Source organism: Rhagoletis zephyria, unplaced genomic scaffold, assembly GCF_001687245.7.
Source record: "Rhagoletis zephyria isolate East Lansing unplaced genomic scaffold, Rhagoletis_zephyria_1.1 Rzeph_scaffold_00024, whole genome shotgun sequence".
NCBI lineage: Eukaryota > Metazoa > Arthropoda > Insecta > Diptera > Tephritidae > Rhagoletis > Rhagoletis zephyria.
The window spans coordinates 850,915-873,396 of NW_016157108.1; the positions used below are offsets into that span (position 1 = coordinate 850,915).

At 33.2% G+C, this 22,482-nt stretch overlaps 3 protein-coding genes across 12 annotated transcripts in view; 1 reads left to right on the forward strand and 2 right to left on the reverse strand.

The window, feature by feature from the left end:
* LOC108362819 (uncharacterized) overlaps nucleotides 1-22,482 on the reverse strand; it is a 150,180-nt gene that overhangs the window by 113,585 nt on the left and 14,113 nt on the right. The window lies entirely within an intron of this gene.
* Nucleotides 18,556-19,888, forward strand: LOC108362868 (uncharacterized). Its single transcript, XM_017616023.1, has 3 exons — nucleotides 18,556-18,779; nucleotides 18,852-18,945; nucleotides 19,001-19,888. The coding sequence occupies exons 1-3, from the start codon at nucleotides 18,737-18,739 to the stop codon at nucleotides 19,551-19,553; spliced, it is 690 nt and encodes a 229-aa protein (XP_017471512.1). The 5' UTR covers nucleotides 18,556-18,736; the 3' UTR covers nucleotides 19,554-19,888.
* Nucleotides 18,774-21,215, reverse strand: LOC108362874 (uncharacterized). Of its 2 annotated transcripts, none has more exons than XM_017616037.1 (3): nucleotides 21,041-21,215; nucleotides 20,823-20,971; nucleotides 18,774-18,939 (listed from the first exon to the last, which is right to left on the reverse strand). In XM_017616037.1, the coding sequence occupies exons 1-3, from the start codon at nucleotides 21,197-21,199 to the stop codon at nucleotides 18,909-18,911; spliced, it is 339 nt and encodes a 112-aa protein (XP_017471526.1). In that variant the 5' UTR covers nucleotides 21,200-21,215; the 3' UTR covers nucleotides 18,774-18,908. The 2 variants fall into 2 exon arrangements, with proteins under 2 accessions (XP_017471526.1, XP_017471518.1); XM_017616029.1 differs by having other exon boundaries at nucleotides 20,814-20,971; nucleotides 21,041-21,214.

The window sequence follows — 22,482 nt, forward strand, 5'->3', positions numbered from 1 at the left end:
TACACCCCGGCTTATCATGTAGCGGTAGCTTTCGGAAAGGTGGAAAACATATATTTAATACTTGCGCCGGGTATTTAATGTTCGGCTCCGCCCGAACTTAGACTTTCTTACTTGTTTATTATAGCTTAAAATTATTGTAACCAACGTACCTCTAGTTGTACACAAACACATAAATAAAAGTTCACAAGAGTTCATATAAAACTATTCGTCGATTTAAATAATTAACTTTTTACTACACATGTTTTTTTACGAGGAGGAAGCATCGAAAGCCTAACACCGTCAGTGTGAGACTTTAACCCAAACTAACCTCCTACCGTCATGTACCGTTCCCCACCCGGTACCACCGACAAGAATTTCGTCGGGATAATCACACTGTGTGGCTGATAAAGTTATAGATCTGTTGAAGCACAAAAAATATGCATACTTAGAATTTTGAATACCCCCTCACGATCTGGACTTAAGGTATAAAAACGCGTTTTTCGTAGTTTGAGCCTTAAAATTGTTCGTTACTTAATTTCTGTTTATCCGATGAAAAATATATACAGTGCTTACACGGTAACCGTAACCATCAATACATGAAACTCCTTGTTTAATGCAAGTCTTTAAAACAAAACATTGTAACCTTTATAAGTAAAACTTCAAAAAAATTTTACCTCAATACCTACAACTTTCTTTGTTTATCCATGCCAAGCACACACAATTTGAACTTTTTGCATCTCTTTGATTAACAAGTATTCTGGAAAACTACAACAAAACATCCAAAAATCTTAGTACAGTTTAATGTTTTGTTTTTTATTCAGTTTATTTCAAGGATTGGACGGAATTCGAAATTTTCATATTTCCAGTAGTGTAAAAATAACGCGGATTATATTACACTAAGATATGAATCCTTATTTTTTTTTCAAGACTGGATTTAATTCTTTTCAAATATTTGTTATCCTCCATTTGAGTTAATTATTTTTAATCTCTTCAATCACAACAATGCCATCCCGTAGACAAACCTTTGGTTTTAAATTTTTGTATCTAAGCAGATCTAGAATTGAAATTACGAGTTAAAAAATAAAACCAAATCGGTTTTTATTTTATTACTAGCAGTCCTTGCGAACTTCGTCCCGCCCAAAATAAATTTTTTATTCAAACATTTGTTCCAACGTTTTTACGAACAATCACGTTCACGTTTGGTTTTGTGGTCGTCAGAAAGCAATGGCAATGGAGGATCATCTTAAATAACCGAATGAAAGCGTTATGTCCGTGAAGAAGTTCTTGTGGCAACAATTATCTGGTCCGATGGTGAATCGTCCTTGAATCTGTATAGTACAATTTGTGGCAATTTCGGAATGGGGGAGTATTATTAGTCCACAGAAATCCAATATACATAGACTTATTTGAGACGAAATACCTTAGAAATTTTCCAATTGTATTTGTAGGCATTTATCAAGAATTGTCTTTATGTTTAGTCGCCGTAAAGCAAGGACCGCAATCGTTCTGATGATTGATTTAACGGTGGTAATTTAACTTTGATCCTTGGCGTCTCCAATTGACTTCACTTGACGATTTTTACCAATAACTCGCTCAAAGCGCTCAAAGTTTTCCATGTATTTTATAAGGGAAGAAACAACTCTTCGTAGAAATGGTATAGAATTCTTGAAAATTAATATTTTTCGATCGGAAAACTCTGTTTCTTCTCAGAAGATTCCCAATAATAATATCCAATTATTTATTTAACCATTTTTTCATAGTAACTATATTTTATTCTTCCACCAAAGCCCCAAGGAAATGGTTAAATAAACAATTGGGTATTGTTATTGGAAGTCTCACGTGTAACTTTTATATCACTTTTATAACAAAAATTTACGATTCTCGATTCGAATGCCTACTATTTCGATAAATTCCCTCAAGTACTTCTTTTAAAACCATATTTTTAATATTAATGCAAGCAAATATTATTGAAATATGCTGAATCGTTTAAAAGGAAGCTGTAAACTAACTAAATGTAAACTCACGGTCATAATAGTCGCTAATGTAGAAACGTGCAAACAACCATACGAAAATATGTGTATGTACATGGGCGTACGCATGCCCATAATTATTATCTTTTAATATTTCCATTAGTTTGTACTTGAATTTAGGTTTAGGTATGCTTAGTGTTCACAGAGGTTTTGTAGAAAAAAAATTTTAATCTTCGCTAAAACAATTTCTTGATTTGCAGAAGACACTCGAAGACTATTGTTTAAATAAACAAGTAATTTTTTAGCAAAAACAAAACCGACTTCAGTTCTGATGTAAAAATTTAAGATTACCGTTAATTTCTTCATGATCCAATAATCGTATCTAAACCAAACTAGGATGCGACCACCTCTGAGGTAGTACCACGTTTCCTTTAAAAATAATTATCGAAATCGGTTATGCGGTAACATATGTATGTACATAACAAAAATATTCCGACGAATAGATAACCTCCTTTTTTTATGTCGGTTAAAAATAATGAAAAAATTACGATTTTGGTGTAAAGACGAAGTCGCATTTTAAAATTTGCATGCAATTAAGGTAACTAACAAATTTGTATTTCAACACTTCAATAAGTGCATAATAAACTCTATGCAATATAAATTCCTTTGTAGGGCTCGGTACAACTCAATTGTTACAGTAACAAATAATGTTTAAGCAAAAAACACAACCGATTTCAATTCACATATAAAAATTTAGAAGTACCGTTAATTTCCTCATGATCCAATGATCGGATCTAAACCAAATTAGTATGGGACCTCGCCTGAGGCACCAGCAAAATAATTATCGAAATGGGTTAATGTGGTCCAAAGTTATGCGGTAACATACGTAAGAAAAATATTCCCATGAACTGATACCTGCCTCTTTTTTTGAAGTCGGTTATAAAGAGAAAAATTAATGAGGTAAATTATTATACATTTTTAACAGCTATATTTTAACATTTCTAATAAAATTTACTTTACAAAATCTCAGCCCCCAAACTCCCCCCACCCCCCCTAAATTATGCTCTGCGTACGCCATACATACATACATATGTATATATGTACATAAAATGATGATACCGTACTTCATTATTTTATCAAACAATTAAATGGAAAAATTACGACTCAAATTGCGTGAGTATAAGATGTCATAAATGGAAGAGGTGTACAAAGCCAAAATCAGGCACACAAGTGTACTACATACATATGTACTATGTAATAATGTAGTAGATATGTATGCATATGTTTAGATTAGGCTGGGTCACGAAAAGAAATTTCGCTATAAGCTCTCAACCCTAGCTTATGTACTACTTCCAGAGAATTTCATTGTCGTAAGTATTGCGCTCTAAACACGCCTAAAATACAGCCAAATTTTCTATTTATTCAAAGTGTAAAGTCTTTGTGTTGCTTACATTTCCTTGAAATTATTTTGGCATATGTATTAGAGCGGGTCGATTTGTAGGGGACCAAAATCACGGAAAAATCGCATATGCGGTAAATGCTCTACGAATCATTCTGAACACCCTTGATTAAGAAACCATGGGTCTAAAACCAATTTCGAGCCAGCGAATTTTAAGGGGAAGGTTCATATCAGGTAATACAAAATTTTGTGGCAAAAACTTAAACAACAGCTGATCTATGAGTGTAAGGGTACAAAAAGCGTTTTATTTTTTTGAAAATACTTAAATGAGTAAGTTTTTAAGTCCTGCTTGCTTTTCAAGAGTGGTATATTTATACCCTGTCTGTCCGTCCGTCTGTCCGTCTGTGAACACGATAACTCGAGTCAAAATTTAGATATCTGAACGAAAGTAGGTATGTGTACTTCTTTGCAGCGTCGGACGGATGATATTAAAAATGGGCAAAATCGGACAATAGCCTACCTCCCATATAACGGTAATTTTCAGAAATACGAAAACTGCGATATTTTAGTAACTACTGACTCTTATTAGCCCAAAATTTATATTTACAATGATTTTTAGACGAAAAGTAAAAATATTGTAAATATTTGGAATATGGGCGTAACCGCTTCACCAATCTCTTCCAAACACAGTTGTTGGCATATATGTAATACTTCTATATTGCTAGTGCAATATGATCGCAATGAGTTTTCAATTCGAAATCAAAGAAAGACAGTCTATGTAAATGTTTGTGATTGTAGAAGTATACGTGTATATTTGTAAACGACTACATAGAATGAAGTGACATATCATAACAGGGGCGGTTCAGGGAATTCAACAAACAAACATCAATTTGACGGTCTCATGTTTACTTCAAGCCGCAATGGATATCGAGCCCTAGCCCCGAAAAAAGTAAGCGATCTTTTTTCAAATTTTAATTTTGATGCATAAATGCTCTTAAAGCACCTGCATCAAAAAATAAGTTAAAAAACTATATATACATTATTTTAAACGTTAGGGCTCGATATGTGGACTTTCTCCGATGCTCTTCGTTCTTTAGAAATCTGAAAAATTGGAAACTAGAAGATCTTTTCCTAACCAAGACTTAAAAATTTGTTTACACCTAAAGCGGTGTGGTATTTTATATGTTGGCCGAATCCAATAAAGCACGCTATTTGATTCCCTTCTATTCTAATTGACTCCAAAGGGAAATGCCAATTGATGCCAAGTCCTACTAACTATAACTGGTATTATTATCCCCTGCCACCACCAACGGCCGCAGCGTTTCTCATAGATTTACAAAAATTTTATTTCTTGTTAATCTTTGGTATGAATTGTTTTTCAATGAGAATTTGTTAAACCGCTCTGAATTTTGAAAAGTAAAATTGTCATTTTGAGTACATTCTCTTATTGGATTTCTCTTTCTTTCTTCAATATGTCGCCACTCTGATGTTGGGGAATGTACTTTGAATGTACTAGCAATATAGAAGTACCAGCTTATACCCGCGGGTTTCATCCCACGTTTTTATACAAATATGAAAAATAATTTAATGATGTTATATTTGATTTCTCTGTCCATTTTCTTATAGCTCGTTATTTTTTAAGCGAGTTAAGGTATTTAGGCCGTTTAAAACTATGAAATTATAAAATCTCGTCTGCGCGCTAGGCATACGAAGGATATAAATCCCTCTAAGTTTAAAGTGTAACCTTCTTGGAGGTGCCACGGCGGGTTCTAATATTTCCAACTCAAAATTAGTAACCTGGCCTTGATAAAATACCACTTGTCATTACTGTAGCAAATGCCTCAAGAGGTATGTATGCATCATGAGGGCTTTAGATTATAAGGCCGAACCCAGCTCTCCCTTTTCCATTAAATGAAATTTTTTTTGTCAGTACGGCAATTATTTATAAAATAAATCTCCATAACAAATTTAAATACTTCCAGAGATTTTCTATCCTTCCAGAGATATGTATTAAGAAATTTTTAGTATGTATGGGAGGCGACATGCCTTCTTTTTAATAACTCACATTTTTCCCATGAGCAATTGATACATTTTGTACCCACAACTCCATACCAAGTTCCAGTATTCTTCCACAAACACTTCCAGGGCAAGAAAAAGCCAATTTGTGTAGGAAGTGCCACGCCCCATTTTCTTATAACCCTAATCTTCTTCCATGAATTTAGAATTGATTTTACATACCCTAGTACCTCAGTACTCAGTACCCCAGTAATCTTTTCGAATAACGGAAATTTTTCTCCATGAGTATGGAATTAATTTTATATACAAATCTCGGTTCCAAGTTCCAGACCTCTGCAATAAACACCTCCAGAGATATGCGGCATAGAAAAATCAATTTGCATGGGAGTTGCCACACCACCTTTTCCAATAACTCTCATTTTTCTCCAAGAGTATGGTATTAGTTTCACATACATACATACATATGTATTTCCATACCAAGCTTGAGTACTTTACCCCAAACATTTGAAGATATATGCAATATGAAACTTTCAGTCAGTATGGGAGGTGCTACGCCTCTTTTCCATAAATGTCCATTTTTCTCCGTGAGTATGAATATGATTTCACACAGTGTTGGCAAAATGTTAATCTGATTAACGATTAAAATGTTAATCGCGTTTGTCGATTAAAATTAATAAGTCGTAATCAACTGTACGATTAATGATTATTATTTTTTTTCGTTAATCGCTGGCTGCGATTACGGTTAATTAATTTTAATCATTAATCGTTAATCCAATTAAAAATAAAATCTGATTAAGTTGTCTAGTTTGTCCGAAATTGAAACCAGTAATAGTAATGCTTTTGTGTTTTACGCTTATAAAAAGAACATAATATAAAAAAATTATAATTATTGTTATTAGTAATACATAAACTGGGAACTTTTACAAACCTGGTTTGTAAAACGTTTGTTGGTATAGATATTAATGAAAATGCACACCAAATTGCTCAGATTGGTGAGGAAACCCGACTTAGCCATACCGGATTATCTTGCTTTGTGTGTAATCACCAAACCTACTTGATCAAATTAAGAGTTAATGGTTAAAAATAAATTTTTTTAATCGCGGTTACGATTAACTGTCTAGTCAGATTAAAATGAATCATGATTAACTGTAATCTGATTGAATTTAATCGAAATAACTAATTGATTAAAAAATCAATCGATTAATGCCAACACTGATTTCACATACATATCTCTATACCAAGTTCCAGTCCTCTCCCACAAATACTTCCAGAGATATGTATGTAATATGAAAATTCCAATTTGTATAGGAGGGGCCTTGAATTATCGGAATTACTTTCAGTCTAAGACCATCCTTGCGAAATCCGTAGTAAGTGTACCAAATTTTGTTCTGATCGGGAAACCGGCTAAGGAAGTAGCCTATTTTTCAATTCAGATCATAGACCATCTGTGAGCAAAATTTTATTTTCAAACAGGTGGCAACTTTTAAAAAAGTATCCTATTTTCCAATCTAGGTCATAAGCTATCTGTTCAGTCCTTTCCGCGTATTAATTTAATTAAACTTTTTTAACAGGTGGCAACTCTTCCAAAAAATTAGCCTATTTTCCACTGTAGGTTATAAGCTATCTGCCTACAAAATTTCATGCAAATCCGTTCAAACGTTTCCGCGTATTAATTGCTTTAAACTTTGTTAGCAGGTGGCAACTCTTAAAAAAAGTAGCCTATTTGACAACCTAGCTCATAAGCTGTCTGTGTGAAAACTTGCATCTAAATCAGTTCACCCATTTCCGCGTATCAATTAAATTAAACATTTCTAACAGGTGGCAACTCTTAAAAAAAGTAGCCTATTTTCCAACCTAGGTCATAAGCTATCCCTGTGCAAAATTGCATGCAAATCCGTTGAGTGGTTTCCGCGTATTAATTTAATTAAACTTTTTTAACAGGTGGCAACTCTTAAGAAAGTAGCCTATTTTCCAATCTAGGTCATAAGCTATCTGTGTACAAATTTTCATGCAAATCCGTTCAGACGTTCCCGCATATTAATTTAATTTAACTTTTTTAACAGGTGGCAACTCTTAAAAAAAATAGCCTATTAACCAAACTGGCCAATTAGCATTTTCATGCAAATCCGTTCAGTCGTTTACGCGTGATGATTTCCCAAACATACAAACTTTCACATTTATAATATTAGTAAGAAGTAAGATAGTAAGATTACATATATGGTTGTTGGCCTTGGTGCAACATACCAAACGGCTGAAGAGTTTTAAAATCGGACAATAACCACGCCCACATCCCATATAACGGTAATTTAGAGAAATACAAAATCTTCGATAAATCAGTTAATACTGAATCTAATTTATTCAAAATTGATGTTCAGTATGAGTTAGATTTGGATGATGACAATATTTTAACAGAACCGCCAATTACTAGAAACATTCCGTATAACCATTTGGAATATTTAGAATTTGAAGACCCATCACTTCCTGACCCACAAGTGCCATGCCACATACAAGGAACTGAGCGATACGTTCAACTGCTAAGTCGTGTGTCTCGGCGCGTAACGAAAAAAAATCGTGAAAGTGTTATGGCTGTGACTGATGTTAGTCGAAAAAAATACCACGCTTGGACAGAAAGCAGGACTTAAAGATTAGTTATTTAAGAATTTTCAAAAAAATAAACGGCTTTTTGTACCCTTACAATCATAAGTCAGCTATTTGCTTAAGTTTTTCCCAACCTTTTGTGGCGCTAGGGCCTTTATTCTTTTTATTATTTATGAATGACATTAGGTCCTGTTATTCTTCTTCGTCAAAATTTCTTTTCCAAGAGCTGGCGTCGAAAATATGCTATAGTTTTTTCAATATTTTCACAATGGGCTGCATTTTAGTAATGGAACGTTAGTGCAAAGTCAGCACTTTCAGTTCCGGGACACCTGGCGCCGGAACGCGCGCGAATATAATAATAAAAACTACAAAGTTAATAAAGGATACACTCAGACTCATTTGTGATAGGACCAGGTGAGTCAGCAGTCGACAGAAGTGAGAATGGTAACTGCTGGTAGATAATTTTTACAAAAGGTTAGCACAATAATTATACTTTTTCTAAAAAAAAATTTGTAGTAGCGAACTTTTAATGCAGTTTACTTCTATTTGACACGTAGATCATTGATCCACAGTCTTACCTCTAAATCTCATTGGGAACATTCGGCCATCTTGGATTTTATGTTTTTTTTTTTGATTTTTGGGATTTGCAAGATTATTTAAATTGTAGGGAATTTAATTTCCCACATTTTTTAAGTATAAGGTTAAAAAAAAGTTTTTGTAAATAACATCGTGCGGCAAAAACCAAAAATTTTTAAAACACACGAAAAAATCAATTTATTCACAAACCTAGGAGCCAAATATAGCATAACTGCGTTTTTAATTTTTCTCTCTGACGTCAGGATTTTGTTTAAAGGACTTTGAAATTTCCAGGATATTAAAAGGAAAAATTCTGTAGAATTAAAAAAAATTAATTTTTTGTTGCACCAGGACGAATAAATTTTGAAAATGTCCTTTTAAAACTTTATCCTTGAATATCCTTGGAAATTTCCAATATTTACTTTTGAAAAAAATATATGTCAAGTACTAATATGTAAACTACCATATCCTCGAAGTTCGTCCTTCTAACTATTAGTTTTAGATAAAAAAAATGTTACACTTCTCTTTATAAGATATTGATGGTTACAATATACATAAATGCAGATACTAGACAGCACTCCGCTGGGTATTGGACCAAACCAATTTTTTTTAAGAGATTGAGTCATAGGTAAAAAGTTCGCTCTCCGATTTTCGAAGTTAGCCTCCGAAATCGAGATATGGGCCTTCGAAGTTCGAGATAGGATCTTTGGTAAAAAATTATTTTTTTTATTATATGTAAACAACTAAAAAACTAAAAATACAGTCGTAGACCGCCGTTTGCTCTTATTTAAATGGTTTATAGTTTTTTTGGCAAACTTATATTACAGGTGCTATAAGGGGGCAAAGGTCGCGTCTTCAAACAATTTTGAACAGATTTTTAAAAAGTTGGTATCGTTATAAACGTTATTGGACCCCCTTCTTCTCTTTTGATATGCATATTTGTATACTTTGTATGTAAACATTTGAGAAAAAACATTTAAAAGGAAAAAATACCTTTTTTTATAAAAAAAAATATTTTAAACAAACAAATTACCAACCGAGTTTTAAAAAATTTATATTATTGTTAACGCAATCAAATCTTTTTTCTTCTGATATGCGTATTTGTATACTTCGTATATAAAAATTGTAGAAAAAACACCTAAACCGGGAAAAAATTCCTTATTTATAAAAAAAATAACAAAGAAATTACTAACCGATTTTTAATAATTTGGTATCGTTGTAAAGGCGATTGGACCCCCTTTCATCTGGTGTGCATATTTGTATACTTTGTGTATAAAAATTTGAAAAAACACTTGAAAGCAAAAACACCTTTTTTTTATAAAGAAAAATATTTTAAACAAAAAAAATACTAAAAGATTTTTAAAAAATTGGTATCGTTGTAAAGGCTACTAGAAAACTTATACTTTCTTAAACCCAAAAATTTCGTTTTATATACAGAAAAAGAATATTATTAAAAACATTTGTTCCCTCTATATAAACTCCTACCCCCTAGATGAAAGGCTGGCTACGCCCTTGTATGCAAAACAATTGAAGTATTTAAACCGTAGGTATATCATACGGTCAGTTTGTTCTTTTAGAGCGCATACATGGTTCCATAATAATGATTCAAGTATCTTCATTGATGTATGTATATTGTATATATATAAATGTGAATGTCTGTTTGTTTATTACGTTATAACTTTTGAACCACGACATGGAATCGCACGAAACTTTGCAGATTTATTTGTTTTTACCCCGGGAAGGTTATAGGTATGATTTTATTTGCAAAGATGTCGTAAATTTCGTAAGGGGGCGTGGCACCTCCAATAGGCCTGCAAATGTTATAACTTCGGAACCATAAGTCAAAAGAACTTGAAATTTGGTACGAAGGCGTGTCTATGGGAGAAGCTTATAGTAAGGTGTATATAAACGAGTTTGTAAAAAGAGGACGTTGTACCTCCCTTGGGCGAGGAATTTTGTTTCAGCTATAACTTCGAAACCATAACTCACATGAATTTGAAATTTGATATGCAGTCATATGTATCTATGGAAGGCGCTTATGGTAAGGTATATATAAATTAGTTTCTAAAAAGGGGCGTGGCATATCCCATAGGCATGGAATTTTGTTTCACCTATAACTTCGGAACCATATGTCGCATGAATTTGAAATTTGATATGAAGTCATATCTAGGTAGGTGCTTATGGTAAGGTTTATATAAATGAGTTTATAAAAGGGGGCGTGCCACATCCAGTTGGCTTTGAAGTTTTAATCACCCATAACTTCGGAACCATAAGTCACATGAACGTGAAATTTAGTATGTAGACATATCTATGGTAGGTTCTTATAGTAAGATATAAATAATTAAGTTTGTAGAAGGGGGCGTGGCTCATCTCATAATAATGGAATTTTTAATCAGCCATAAATTTGGACCCATAAGTCACATGAACCTGAAATTTGGTATGTAAACATACCTATGGTAGGTGCTTATAGTAAGGAGTTTGTAAAAGGGGGCGTGGCACATAACATGGACGTTTTCATCAGCCGTAACTTCGGAACCACAAGTCACGTGACCCCTTTAATTCCTTCTGATATGCCTTTCCAATTTAAAAAACTTCAGTTTCCAGTTCACTTAGCTTTTGCAATGACAATAAAGAAGAAGGTCTTAAAATAATACCCAACTCTTTATCGATAACTATATCTATGATAATTGCATTGGAAAATGCATCTAAGTTAATATAGTATATTTTGCTTTGCTGCCTCTATGCTTAAGTGCACATTTAAGATACCTACCCTAAAATGCGCATCAGAGGCATTATTTTTAACATTTATAAGGAAACTGCCCCGATAGATGCATTTAGCATACCTGCACATTGGCGATACCTGCCTTAAAAATTGTGCGACTAGTATCGATTATCAAAGAAAGTATTACGTTTACCTGCACTGGCCCTACAATTACCTAATTTTACAACTTTTTATTTATTTTGTTCATCTCGCAGAACAAGGAAAATGGCTATATATTTATGTAGTTATATAGATAATTAGATACTATCCGGTAAAAATTTCGATTGCAGTAATTTCTACGTGGTAAGTGCTTCTCCATTATTTGGTTTCATAGGGATTTGGATACCTTCCTCATTGAAGTAGTAAAGAAAATTCGCTTAAGTGCCTTTTTCGGTTAAGTGCACAAGTTTTTCGTGCAAAGGATGTGCAGCTAAGCAAAATATACTCTAGATGCTTTGAAGTGTTAAAAACATGCTGTGGAATAATATTAGAGTTATTGTTCGTAAGAAATTAGATAGTTAAAATTTAGTTATTACGATACAACGTTGGTATTTCTACTATAATATATTTTGGTGATATTTTAATATAAATAAAAATATCTGATGTGCTAAAAACTTATTATTGCTTTTCATTCCATAGCACCCCAGCTATACAACTATTCTACCCAGAGGCGTAGCCAGGATTTGGCGAAGGGGGGGGATTAAAAAAAATTTGCATCGATAACTTAAAGTTGTGATACACATTGGCTAGAGGCGTCGCACTATAGGCAAAACACGAGTTTTTTTTCAAAATCGTAGATCTTTCCTTAGAAAAGAGATAATGGAATGAAAATTTTTTTATCGTGAAGATAAATGATCATATAATATAGGAATAGAAGTTACAACAACAATAACTTAACCCTCAAAATATAGTTAAAAATGTCACTTTTTTAATTTTGGATTTTGGCTCCCATTCCACTAGAAAACACTATATTTAATACACCATTAGCACTGTTTCTGAAAGATTTCTCTTTATTTTATCTTAAGACTCGATTCTTGGGACATTGGATGCTGTACCCGAGTGGCCAGATTATAAAAAGAAAAGCTACCTTAAAACTCTTATAACTCGTAAACTATCAGCTTTCACAAAAAAATGTATATAACAAAAATGGTTATACTGGTCGATATCTTTACGAAAGTGCAGCATTTAACCCTTTAATGCAGAGTCTGTCATATATGAAACGCTTTTTAACCCTTTCAAGGCAGAGGCAAAATGGTTCTCAATANCTGTCATATATGAAACGCTTTTTAACCCTTTCAAGGCAGAGGCAAACTGGTTCTCAATATGTTTTCAACGTACTTTTTATTTATTTTTATTTTTATTTTTATTTTTATTTTTAATATTTTTATTTTTAATATTTTTATTTTTTTATTTTATTTTTTTATTTTATTTTTTTTTATTTATTTTTTTTTTTTATTATTATTTTACTATGGAAAAATTTTCCACGATTAATATCTACGTCAACATGAGAAAAAGCACGTTCAAAAGCATATTGAGAACCTTCTTCCTCTGCCTTGAAACGGTTAAAAAGTGTTTCATACATGACAGACTCTGCATTAAAGGGTTAAATGCTGCATTCCATTATCTCTTTTCTAAGCGAAGATCTACGATTTTGAAAAAAAACTCGTATTTTGCCTATAGTGCGTCGCCTGTGGGCATTCTTTCATATATGTATGTATGTGCCATTTCTACCGTTATATATTTTTTATCTTTTTTATTATTTTATTTTTTTTATCTACTCGGTTATTCCATGGGGAATTCATGCTTTATTTAAATTTAAAAAATTAAATTACTACACCATTTTAATTAATCAGTGTATAGTCCAGGTTTGTTTTGTAGAAGTTTCGTTAGTATACACTTCAGTTTTTACACATTGAATATATCTGCATATTTATATATTTACGCGTATCTATTTACATTTATTTATTCTTATTACTTTTAAAGCTTATTTTTAATCTTCATTGCTTAACATACAATTTTTCAATTACTTCTTGTGTTGCAATCGGCACATCATTATGTACCGCATCGTTAAGCCATTCAGCCGCTCCCTAATTGCATAAAAAGAAGGGACAAATAAGATAGCATATTCAACAATTGAGTAGTCCACTTGCAAAGTGCGCTATGTACATTTTTTTAGATTTTTAGTTTTTGGTGGGTTTCATGTCCACTAACAGCAGAGTGAAAAAATGTTCTATATTCTGAAAAAAATAGCATGAAATGTTAACTACTCTTGCAAAAGTCGCTATAATACTTATTTATACACTTTCAAATGTCTCCTCTTCTCCTCTTAGAAAACTGCAAGAAAACGTGGTAGTTTCGGTGCCTAGTGGGAGAAGTCGCAAAAAAGAAGCCTAGAGGAGAGAACGCGAAAAGCTAAAAAAAAAGCTAGCTATGTAAACTGTTTCAAAACTTGCAATATTAAATTTTTAAATATAAAATTTGCAAATCTACTATACTGCAATTTTATTTTTTTAATGGTGTTAGGCTCTTATTCATCCAAATTTTCAGGTAATATAAAAAGATACAGTTCGGATGTTACTTGTTGTCGTAGGCATTTTTTTTTAATTTATGGTTTACTTTTATAAAATCACATAAAGCTGTTTGCAAGTGGACTACTCATATATTCATTAAAAGATAATTTGTCATCCGTCTGAAATAAAAAAATTTAAATCAGAAGGATAAAATAGTATTGTGTTATTATTTCAAAAGTAAGTAATTGTAGTTCAATGACGAAGGGGGGATCTATCCCCCCATATCCCCCCTGGCTACGCCACTGATTCTACCATATTATGCTATCACGGCTATATTAAAATTAGAGAAGAAATGAAATATAACATCGTTACATAAAGTATTTATCATATTTGTATAAAGACGTGGGGGGAAACCCGCGGGAAAAAGCTAGTATCTTATAAAGAGAAGTGTAAATTATTTTTTATCTAAAACTAATAAATTTAGAAGGACGAAATTCGAGGATGTGGTAGTTAACGTATTAGTCCTTGACATATATTTTTTTCAAAGCAAATATTGGAAATTTCCAAGGATATTAAAGGATAAAGTTTTAAAAGGGCATTTTCAATACTGTCCTGGTGCACGCAAAAATTAAATTCTACAGAATTTTTTCATTTTAACTTTTAATTGATACCCATACTGTTATTTTACAATGCACGGCATCTTTTTTTTAAATCATTAAAATAAAAGTATTCAAACTACAAACATAAAATTTAGTTCAGCCGTATGATTTAAGTGACTTTAGTCTTTTATAGCAACAAAACATGTACAAACGGGAGCAATACGAAATTCCCCGAAATTCCTGAAAAATTCCCCTATTTTCAATGAAAATCCCCCAAATGAATTTTGCGACATATTTAAGGCATTTCATGCACACATATCATTAATTGTGATATATGTATGTATGTATGTAATAAGGACAGTCTTTTTAACATTTCATGTTTATAATATAAAAAACTAATACGATGGCTTGGTGGCGAAAACGAAACGAGAAAAGAGAGTGTCAAATGAAAACATGAAAGAAGTGAAAAATGTCGCTATGCACGGTTTCAATTTCTGCAATATCCACACGGTTGATGAGGCAATTACGTAACGTTTCGAACCTGTAATAATAAAATAAGAGATTGTTATCACAAGTTATAATTTATAAATGCAATTTCATCCTCAATAGGAATGTTATAATCAAAGTTGTTTGTATACTGAATTCCCCCAAATTTAAAGCCATTCCCTGATTCCCCCGAGTGTGTTCTCGTTTTGGTGGAAATTACTCTTAGTAATTTTTGGAATTAGTGTGAGTACTCATTTGCACTATTTGTTATGGAGCATGAATCAACCGATTTACATGATTCAAGTACTTCAAAGAAATTCTTGCTCATTCTCTTTTTTGTTTTCTATCTGCTTTTAAACGCTTCAATTCCGTTGAATTCAAGTTTTTGGTTCTTTAAATGCGAAGCAACGAAAATGTCAAAAGCAAAGCAAACAAGTTGAAACGACTTGGCGGTACAGACGCATGTGTACTCGTCCCTTTTCTTCTCACCCCCTCTCTTCCCAATGCGAGCAGAATTGAATTCAATACTTGAACTGTGTAAAAGCAGTCAATAAGTACACTAATTATATTAGTACTCAAAGCCGGTCTCTGTTTGGGACCTATGGTTTCAAGCGCGAATTTTCTTACGTAGATTACGTTTTTGCTATACTCATTATAGGAAATAAAATCGACCCAGACTAATGTCCATTCTTGGGCATCTACAGTTACATACATATTCAAGATCATACGCACAATGTATCTGGTATGCGCATATTACATGCATATATATGTATTTTCATAAATACACACGAGATATTGTTATATTTCTTGGAGATAAATTCGTCTTCCAGTCAAAAACTCATAAAGTTAATCGGCCGAAAGAAAAAAAAACTGGCACTAAACACACACCACTCGCCAGCAAGCAATACTGGTTTTTAGTCTAACAGCTAGTATGTTTATTTCTTTCCGTCTTTTGAGTCAAATAAGCGTAAATACGATTCCAAGAGAAAAAGACGTTTGGGAAATAAGACAACAACCTTAGATACTAATTTAATGAATCATTCAGATATTCGTCGGATGCTATACGCACGAATCTAATCCTTCGCACGCGCTTGTTATGACAGTGCGAATGGAATTTAATCGTGGGAAAGGCGTCGCATATCTTAGTAGGTACGAATATTAAAAGTTATATGGCAAGCTGGCATGGCCGTGTGGTTAGAGGTGCGCACTACCACTCGGTAGATCAAGGATTCGACTCCTAGCCCCAATCACATCGAAGAGTTTTCTAATAGGAGCCACCCCTCGGCAGGCAATGCCCAACCTCCGAGTTCATTTCTGCCATAAACTAACTTCTAATATAACCGTGTGCTGTTCGCAGGCGGGGTAAAACTGTATGTCGGTCCCTCCATTTTTGTAACAACATCAATACGCACACTACAAACTGGAGGAAAAGCTAGGACGAGCAAGTGGACAAATGTGTAAGCGCCAAATATATATTTTATTTCAATTTTTGTTCAGATATATACACTATAAAGTTATTTTCATGAAACTTTTTTTTCATTAATTACACAGTTCAACAAAATTTTACCACCTGAGTAAAACACATCGTTTCTGGTAGATTTGCTGGTGCTGAATCCAAATCTAGCCGCAGAATTGCTCTAGCACGTCAGAATTTCGAGATATCCCAGCCGTGTTTTTGGCTCTTTGAGGTTATATTATGAAAACAAATTTTTCAGCTCATTTCTACTTAAGATATCATTTATTAATACTCTCCCCCTTTAAAATTCATTTTCGTTTGTTGCGATTCGTTTTTTCTTTCTCGAGATATACCAGTTTTAATGTGCAGTACTTCGGTATTAGCTATGAAATCTACAAGAAACGATGTGTTACTCGGGTGGTTGAAAAAAAGGCAAACTTTGTCGAACTGTGTTAATATGAAAATATAGTTCATTCTGTAATATAAACCATATAAATCAAAGCTTCACACTTTATACAGTACAAGTTTCAACCGGCTTAAGAATCGCGTTAATTTTTGAGGATTTTTTTTTTTGAGACTGCATTGGCGTTTTTTTTTATATAACAAGCGCAATTTGAAAAAACTGGCGTTGATTTTTTTAAATTTTGTTGCTAACCGTCTCCCATCAAAATCCGTAACTAAAACAAATTCTCAAAATCCACGGGATTTTTTAGACGTTGGAAACTTGCACTTCATTTGACTAAAATTAAATGGGCTACAAAACTGCATTCCAGAGATTCTGAGTAAAAAGTTGAATTTTTTGATAAAAATTTTTTTAAATTTTTGTGAACTTTATATAGTGTGAAGCTTTGATTTATATGGTTTGAATTACAGAATGAACTATATTTTCATAAATAATGAATGCAAACAATGGTTCATGAAAATAACTGTGAATATTATATTAAAACAAGGCGTACACTTCCATTTGTCGCTTACTGTACATATAGTCATTATTATTATCATTGTTATTATTATTATTACTATTATTATTAAATTCAGCTCATTATCTAAAAAAACATATAAATCCAAACTTCAAACTTTCTAAAAAATTAGAAAAAATCAACAAAATTTTACCACCTTTTTATAGGAATTTTTAGAAAAATTCTACCAGATTGTCCAATTTGTGAAACTCGTGCGGAGCCCACATGTAGAATTAGATCCAGAGTCATCGGAGTCACAGTTATCAGTTTCGCTGCCTTCATTGGTGTTTTCAAGACAAGAAAAAGAAGCCATTGAGTTTTGAGCACAAATAAATTCGTCTTGAAGGGCTGTACCTGATTGATGATTACTCAACACGTCAACTTAGCCAGAAGCGAAAATATTTTGTTTTCGTATTTTCTTTTCAGCTGATTGTCCCTTTGCCGCCTATAATACACCGGTTCAAAAAGAAAATTTTTTCATCTTTTCATGATATTAGTAGAGAAATGAGTTGCTCTACATGTCCACAGACATTTTGTCAAAGACTCCCCCCAATATCTTGAATATTGGATTAGCGAATCGCATTTGAACGTCACAACTTTTTGATATAAATCTATTATCGTCTTAGAACTCAAAATGTATATAATTGTAAGCTATTTCGGGCTATTTCGAAAAATTCCCCAGGTTTCTAGGGGTAGTTTTTAGCCAGGAACTCAAATATGTTGATATTTTTATCTTACCAAGCAATCTAAATTAATAGTAAATAGAATCTGCAACTAAAACTTTACAAAATCATGAATATCAATTTTCAAATTGTCCAACTTGATATATTGATATAAAATTCCCTGAGGCGACGGATATTGTTGAACTTTTAAAATGAAAGTGTACCCCATTAAATATATTATATGTATAGTGAAACAATGTTTAATTTCTTCATTACGCAGAATATATGTACGTTTATATATGAATTCAGGAACAAAGTCGAAATGAAAATGTGATTTTATTGCAATTAAAAATATTTTTGATAAAATTTCGTAAAAAAGTTAAACTTTTTATTTTTTACGTATAGCAATCAGAAGTTGGATTAAAATGAAAAAACCAAAAGAGCTTCCTGGTTGTGTTTTTTATAAAGAATGTACACGAAAAAAACTGGTCGCACATAACCAAGCATAGCTCGGTTAATCATAACATTAAAATAAAAATCGGTAGACACTTAAAAAGCTGGAAGCATTTTCCACCTTAGGGCCTGTGCCAATTGATAGAAAAGTTCTCTGGATAGTAAATTTTTGACAGCTATGAGGTGAATAAAAATGTTTGATACGGCAGGGCTAGTGAAAAATTTGACAGCAAGCATTATCAAGAAGAAGAACGAACAACGCACGTATACACATAAATTAAAGAAAACAAAAGCGAGTGGAAATAAAAGAAAATGGTCCCGCCGGCAAAAAAAATAAAGAAAAGCTATATAACTTGTAAGATTTAATTTCAGATTTACATATGAAAAGGCGTTATGTATTTTTTTAATTAAAAATACTATTTTACAGGGAGCAGTTCAGAACGCAGAATCCTTCTGGAAAAGCGCATTGACAAGGATGTTTGGTTCAGTTCAAAGAACGCCAACAGCAACGAAGGCTGGAAGTAAGTAAGAACAATATAAATAATTTGAAGACTTTATTAAGAAGTTTTTTCTTAGAAAAATCGCGAATGAGCTGAAGGATCGCCTGGACGGTAAAAGTGCTGAAGCATGTAAAGCACAATGGAATGCGTTGATGAAAAAATATAAAAGCTTTTTCAAATACCGCTCGGGCGATGGAACAGGTGAAGAGGCGACTGCTGAAGAGGCGAAAGATTGGGAGTTTTTTGACTGCATCCACTCATATGCTTCCAAGAAAGATAATTTTCACCCTCCATTTTTAATTGATAGCGGCGATGGTGAGGTGTCGATGCAGCCAAGGAGAGAGGAAAACGCCACATTTGTCTCGGCACTGCAGCCGGTTGAGTCCTTGACAAATTCGCAGTCGACGTCTAGCGAAGAGTCGAGACAGAGTCCGCTGCCATCAACATCCCGGCGCTCTGCAGCACAAAATGGCGTTAAGCAACTAGAACGCCACATTTATAAAAGGGATAAAAAAATCAATAAAAAAATATCAACGCTTTTGGCTGTATTTGGGCAAATGGTGCAGACGGACTATCCGCACATCGACGCATCAGCGCTGCTCTTGACCTCACACTCGGATTCTGAGTAGTCCGTGCCATTAGGAAATATTTTTAACTGAATTTTTTTATTTTATCTTTTTTATGTAAATATTTTTTTGGTAGAAGTGTAGTATTTAATTTTTTGTTTTGTTTGTTGCTTGAATTCACTTTAATTTATTATTTTTATACAACATGTACCTCTAGATATAAGAAAAACCAGTACAATAAGTAATGTGATGAATTTTTTTAGTTTAAGATATATTACTCTCTTTAAAAACTAGTAGGCTTAGTAACAAAATGGATCTCCATATATGATTTTCTTTTTATTGTGATGGTATTGAATACCACTTTATATTTTTAAGTAAATGTAAATAAGACTGATATGAAAAAACTAAAAAAAAAAATAAGTATTTTTGATATGCCTATGTAAATAAAAACCTAAGAAACTCTTTAATTAAGTCTTGTTTTATTGATACTTAAATAGTTTGAATGAATTCATTGAAAATTTCATTTCGTACTCTTAAACCATCTTCAGAGTCGGATATATTTCGCGCAGATTGGACCGATTCTATATTAATAGTTTCATTCTCAGTAGCCAGGGAAGATAGGTCAAAATCATCTGCAAGAATGCAAATGTTGTGCAATATAAATGCCGCAAATACGGTTTTTATACAGTTTTCAATTTTCAATTCCAAATCTCTATTAAATATGTTTCTCCATCTATTTTTTAAAATTCCAAAAGCTGGAATCTATGCGCAACGTTGAACCTGGCTTGATTTGATGTCAGAGGTTCTTTGAATGGGGTGATAACTGCCACCGGAAACGTTTGGCATGGGTATCCTTTATCACCGAATAAGAATTGGCCCCGGGGAGGATAGTCTCCCCTAGCATATAAGGGGCTATTCACAAACACTCGTGTATCGTGTACAGATCCTGGGTAGCCAATGAAAACATCTGTAAATTTATAATCGCTGTCCACAACCGCCTGCGCCTGGATAGAATAGAACCTTTTATGATTGATGTATTCATCGTGTTTGTTGACAGGACATTTTATGCGAATATGTGTGCCATCAATCGCTCCAACAAAATTACGAAACGCGTTTGATTTTGTTTTTTGGCAGAATTTATCAGCAACCCTTTCATTTTCTTCTGCAGTGCCATGCCGTATTAAACCACGCATTGCAATAATTTCTTTCAAGGTTTTGTGAATAACGTTTCGTGCAGTGAAACGGCTTATGCCTAAAAATCCAGCAACTACTCGATAGCTGCATCCACATGCCATCCAATACAAAAAGCAAATGACTTCGTACTCCACTGACCATCCGTGGCGCTTTTTGGGAATGTGAGTTACAATTTTTCGAAACGAAGCAGAGGACAACCTAAGATGCATTTTTGTAGTCTTGTTATCGCCGTTCATAATGCTGCTTAGTATTTTGGAATAAACGTCTTGTTGCATGTACATAATACCCTAAAACGACATATGTTTTTGTTGCAAACAATTGTACACGGTTTTAAACATTTTTGTGAACACACTTACCAGACGGTTTTGACGTGTTTTTATTTCTAATATTACTGCTAAAAGGTCTAATAAATGCATGGATTTCAGTTCCAGAAGAATTGAAATCATCAAAGGCAAATATTTTCTATATAATTGCTGCATTTTATAAATTGCAAACTCGATAGTCTTCTTGTTCATCAAAGCAACTGTCAAAAATTTCCAGCAGTAAAAAGTTACGAATTGGCACAGCAGAAATGTAAAATTTTCTCACCATAGTAAAAAGTTTTTCCACCATAGAACTTTTCTTTCAATTGGCACAGGCCCTTACTGCATCATTTCTTTTTAGTAACAAAAATCAGTGTAGAAACGAGGACCAAGAAAGAAATCGATCGCGAGTTAATATTGCGCAAAAAGCTGGAAAATCCCAGCATGTTCCATAACGACATCGCAAAAAAGCTAAAATTTCCAAAGTCTACCGTTACTTATGGCTTAAAAAATACAATGAATGTTTATCTTTAAAAAGGAACCCTGGTAGTGGCAGAAAAAAAGGATTTGCTTGTGAAATTAAGGCAAAGGAAGTGTTATCTGCTTTTAAGAAAAATCCTGGACTTTCGGTAAGAGATGTCGGCAAAAAATTAAACATGTCGTCTTCGTATATACAAAAAGTATGCAAAACAGCAGGACTACGTTCTTACAAAGTGAATGCAGCACCTAATCGCAACGGTAAAAATTTGTTGGCGAAACAACGTGCTCGGAAATTGTACGACAGTCTCATACAAAAATTTGGCTGTATTGTTATGGATGACGAATCGTACGTAAAAGCCGATTTTAAACAAATCCGGGGCCGCGAATTTCACACTGAAAATAAAAGAGGCAATGTTGCAGATAAATATAAAAACAAAAAGTTTGACAAATTTCCCAAAAAGTTTGACAAATTTCCCAAAAAGTTTCTCATTTGGCAGGCAATTTGCCAATGCGGCTTCAAAAGTGATCCTTTTTTAAGCACTGGTACAATTAACCAAGAAATTTATGTTAAGGAGTGTCTGCAAAAGCGACTTTTACCTCTTATACGGCTTCATAAAGATCCAGTGCTTTTTTGGCCTGATCTCGCGATATGTCATTACGGAAAAATGGCTACTTTAGGATGGTAACATAGAAACAGTGTATTTTGTAGCAAAGAGGTGAATCCACCTAATTGTCCAGAGCATCGGCCGATCGAAACCTACTGGGCCGTTATGAAATCCAAACTTCTTAAGACCCACAAAGCTGTAAAAAACGCACAACAATTCAAAAATAAATGGCAGCTGGTTTCCAAGGAAATCACTGAAACTTCTGTGCAAGGGCTAATGAAGGACATAAAGTCAAAATTGCGATCGTTTGCTTATTACAAAGAGAATTAACTCTTTTTTAACGAATTTCAATAAAACTAAGTTTAGATGTAAATATATGTAAATATCGTTGAATTCCATTAATATATTTAT

Bases quoted from the DNA above. Each gene is read 5' to 3' on its own strand.
- LOC108362868 (XM_017616023.1), top strand. From the start codon at position 18,737: ATGGTCCCGCCGGCAAAAAAAATAAAGAAAAGCTATATAACTT. The intron at 18,780-18,851 runs GTAAGATTTAAT...ACTATTTTACAG, and splicing joins AAAGAAAAGCTATATAACTT to GGAGCAGTTCAGAACGCAGA. The intron at 18,946-19,000 runs GTAAGTAAGAAC...GTTTTTTCTTAG, and splicing joins AACAGCAACGAAGGCTGGAA to AAAAATCGCGAATGAGCTGA.
- LOC108362874 (XM_017616029.1), bottom strand. From the start codon at position 21,199: ATGAACAAGAAGACTATCGAGTTTGCAATTTATAAAATGCAGCAATTA. The intron at 20,972-21,040 runs GTAAGTGTGTTC...ATGTCGTTTTAG, and splicing joins AAACACGTCAAAACCGTCTG to GGTATTATGTACATGCAACA. The intron at 18,940-20,813 runs GTACGAAGTCAT...ACTTACTTCCAG, and splicing joins CGCCACGGATGGTCAGTGGA to CCTTCGTTGCTGTTGGCGTT.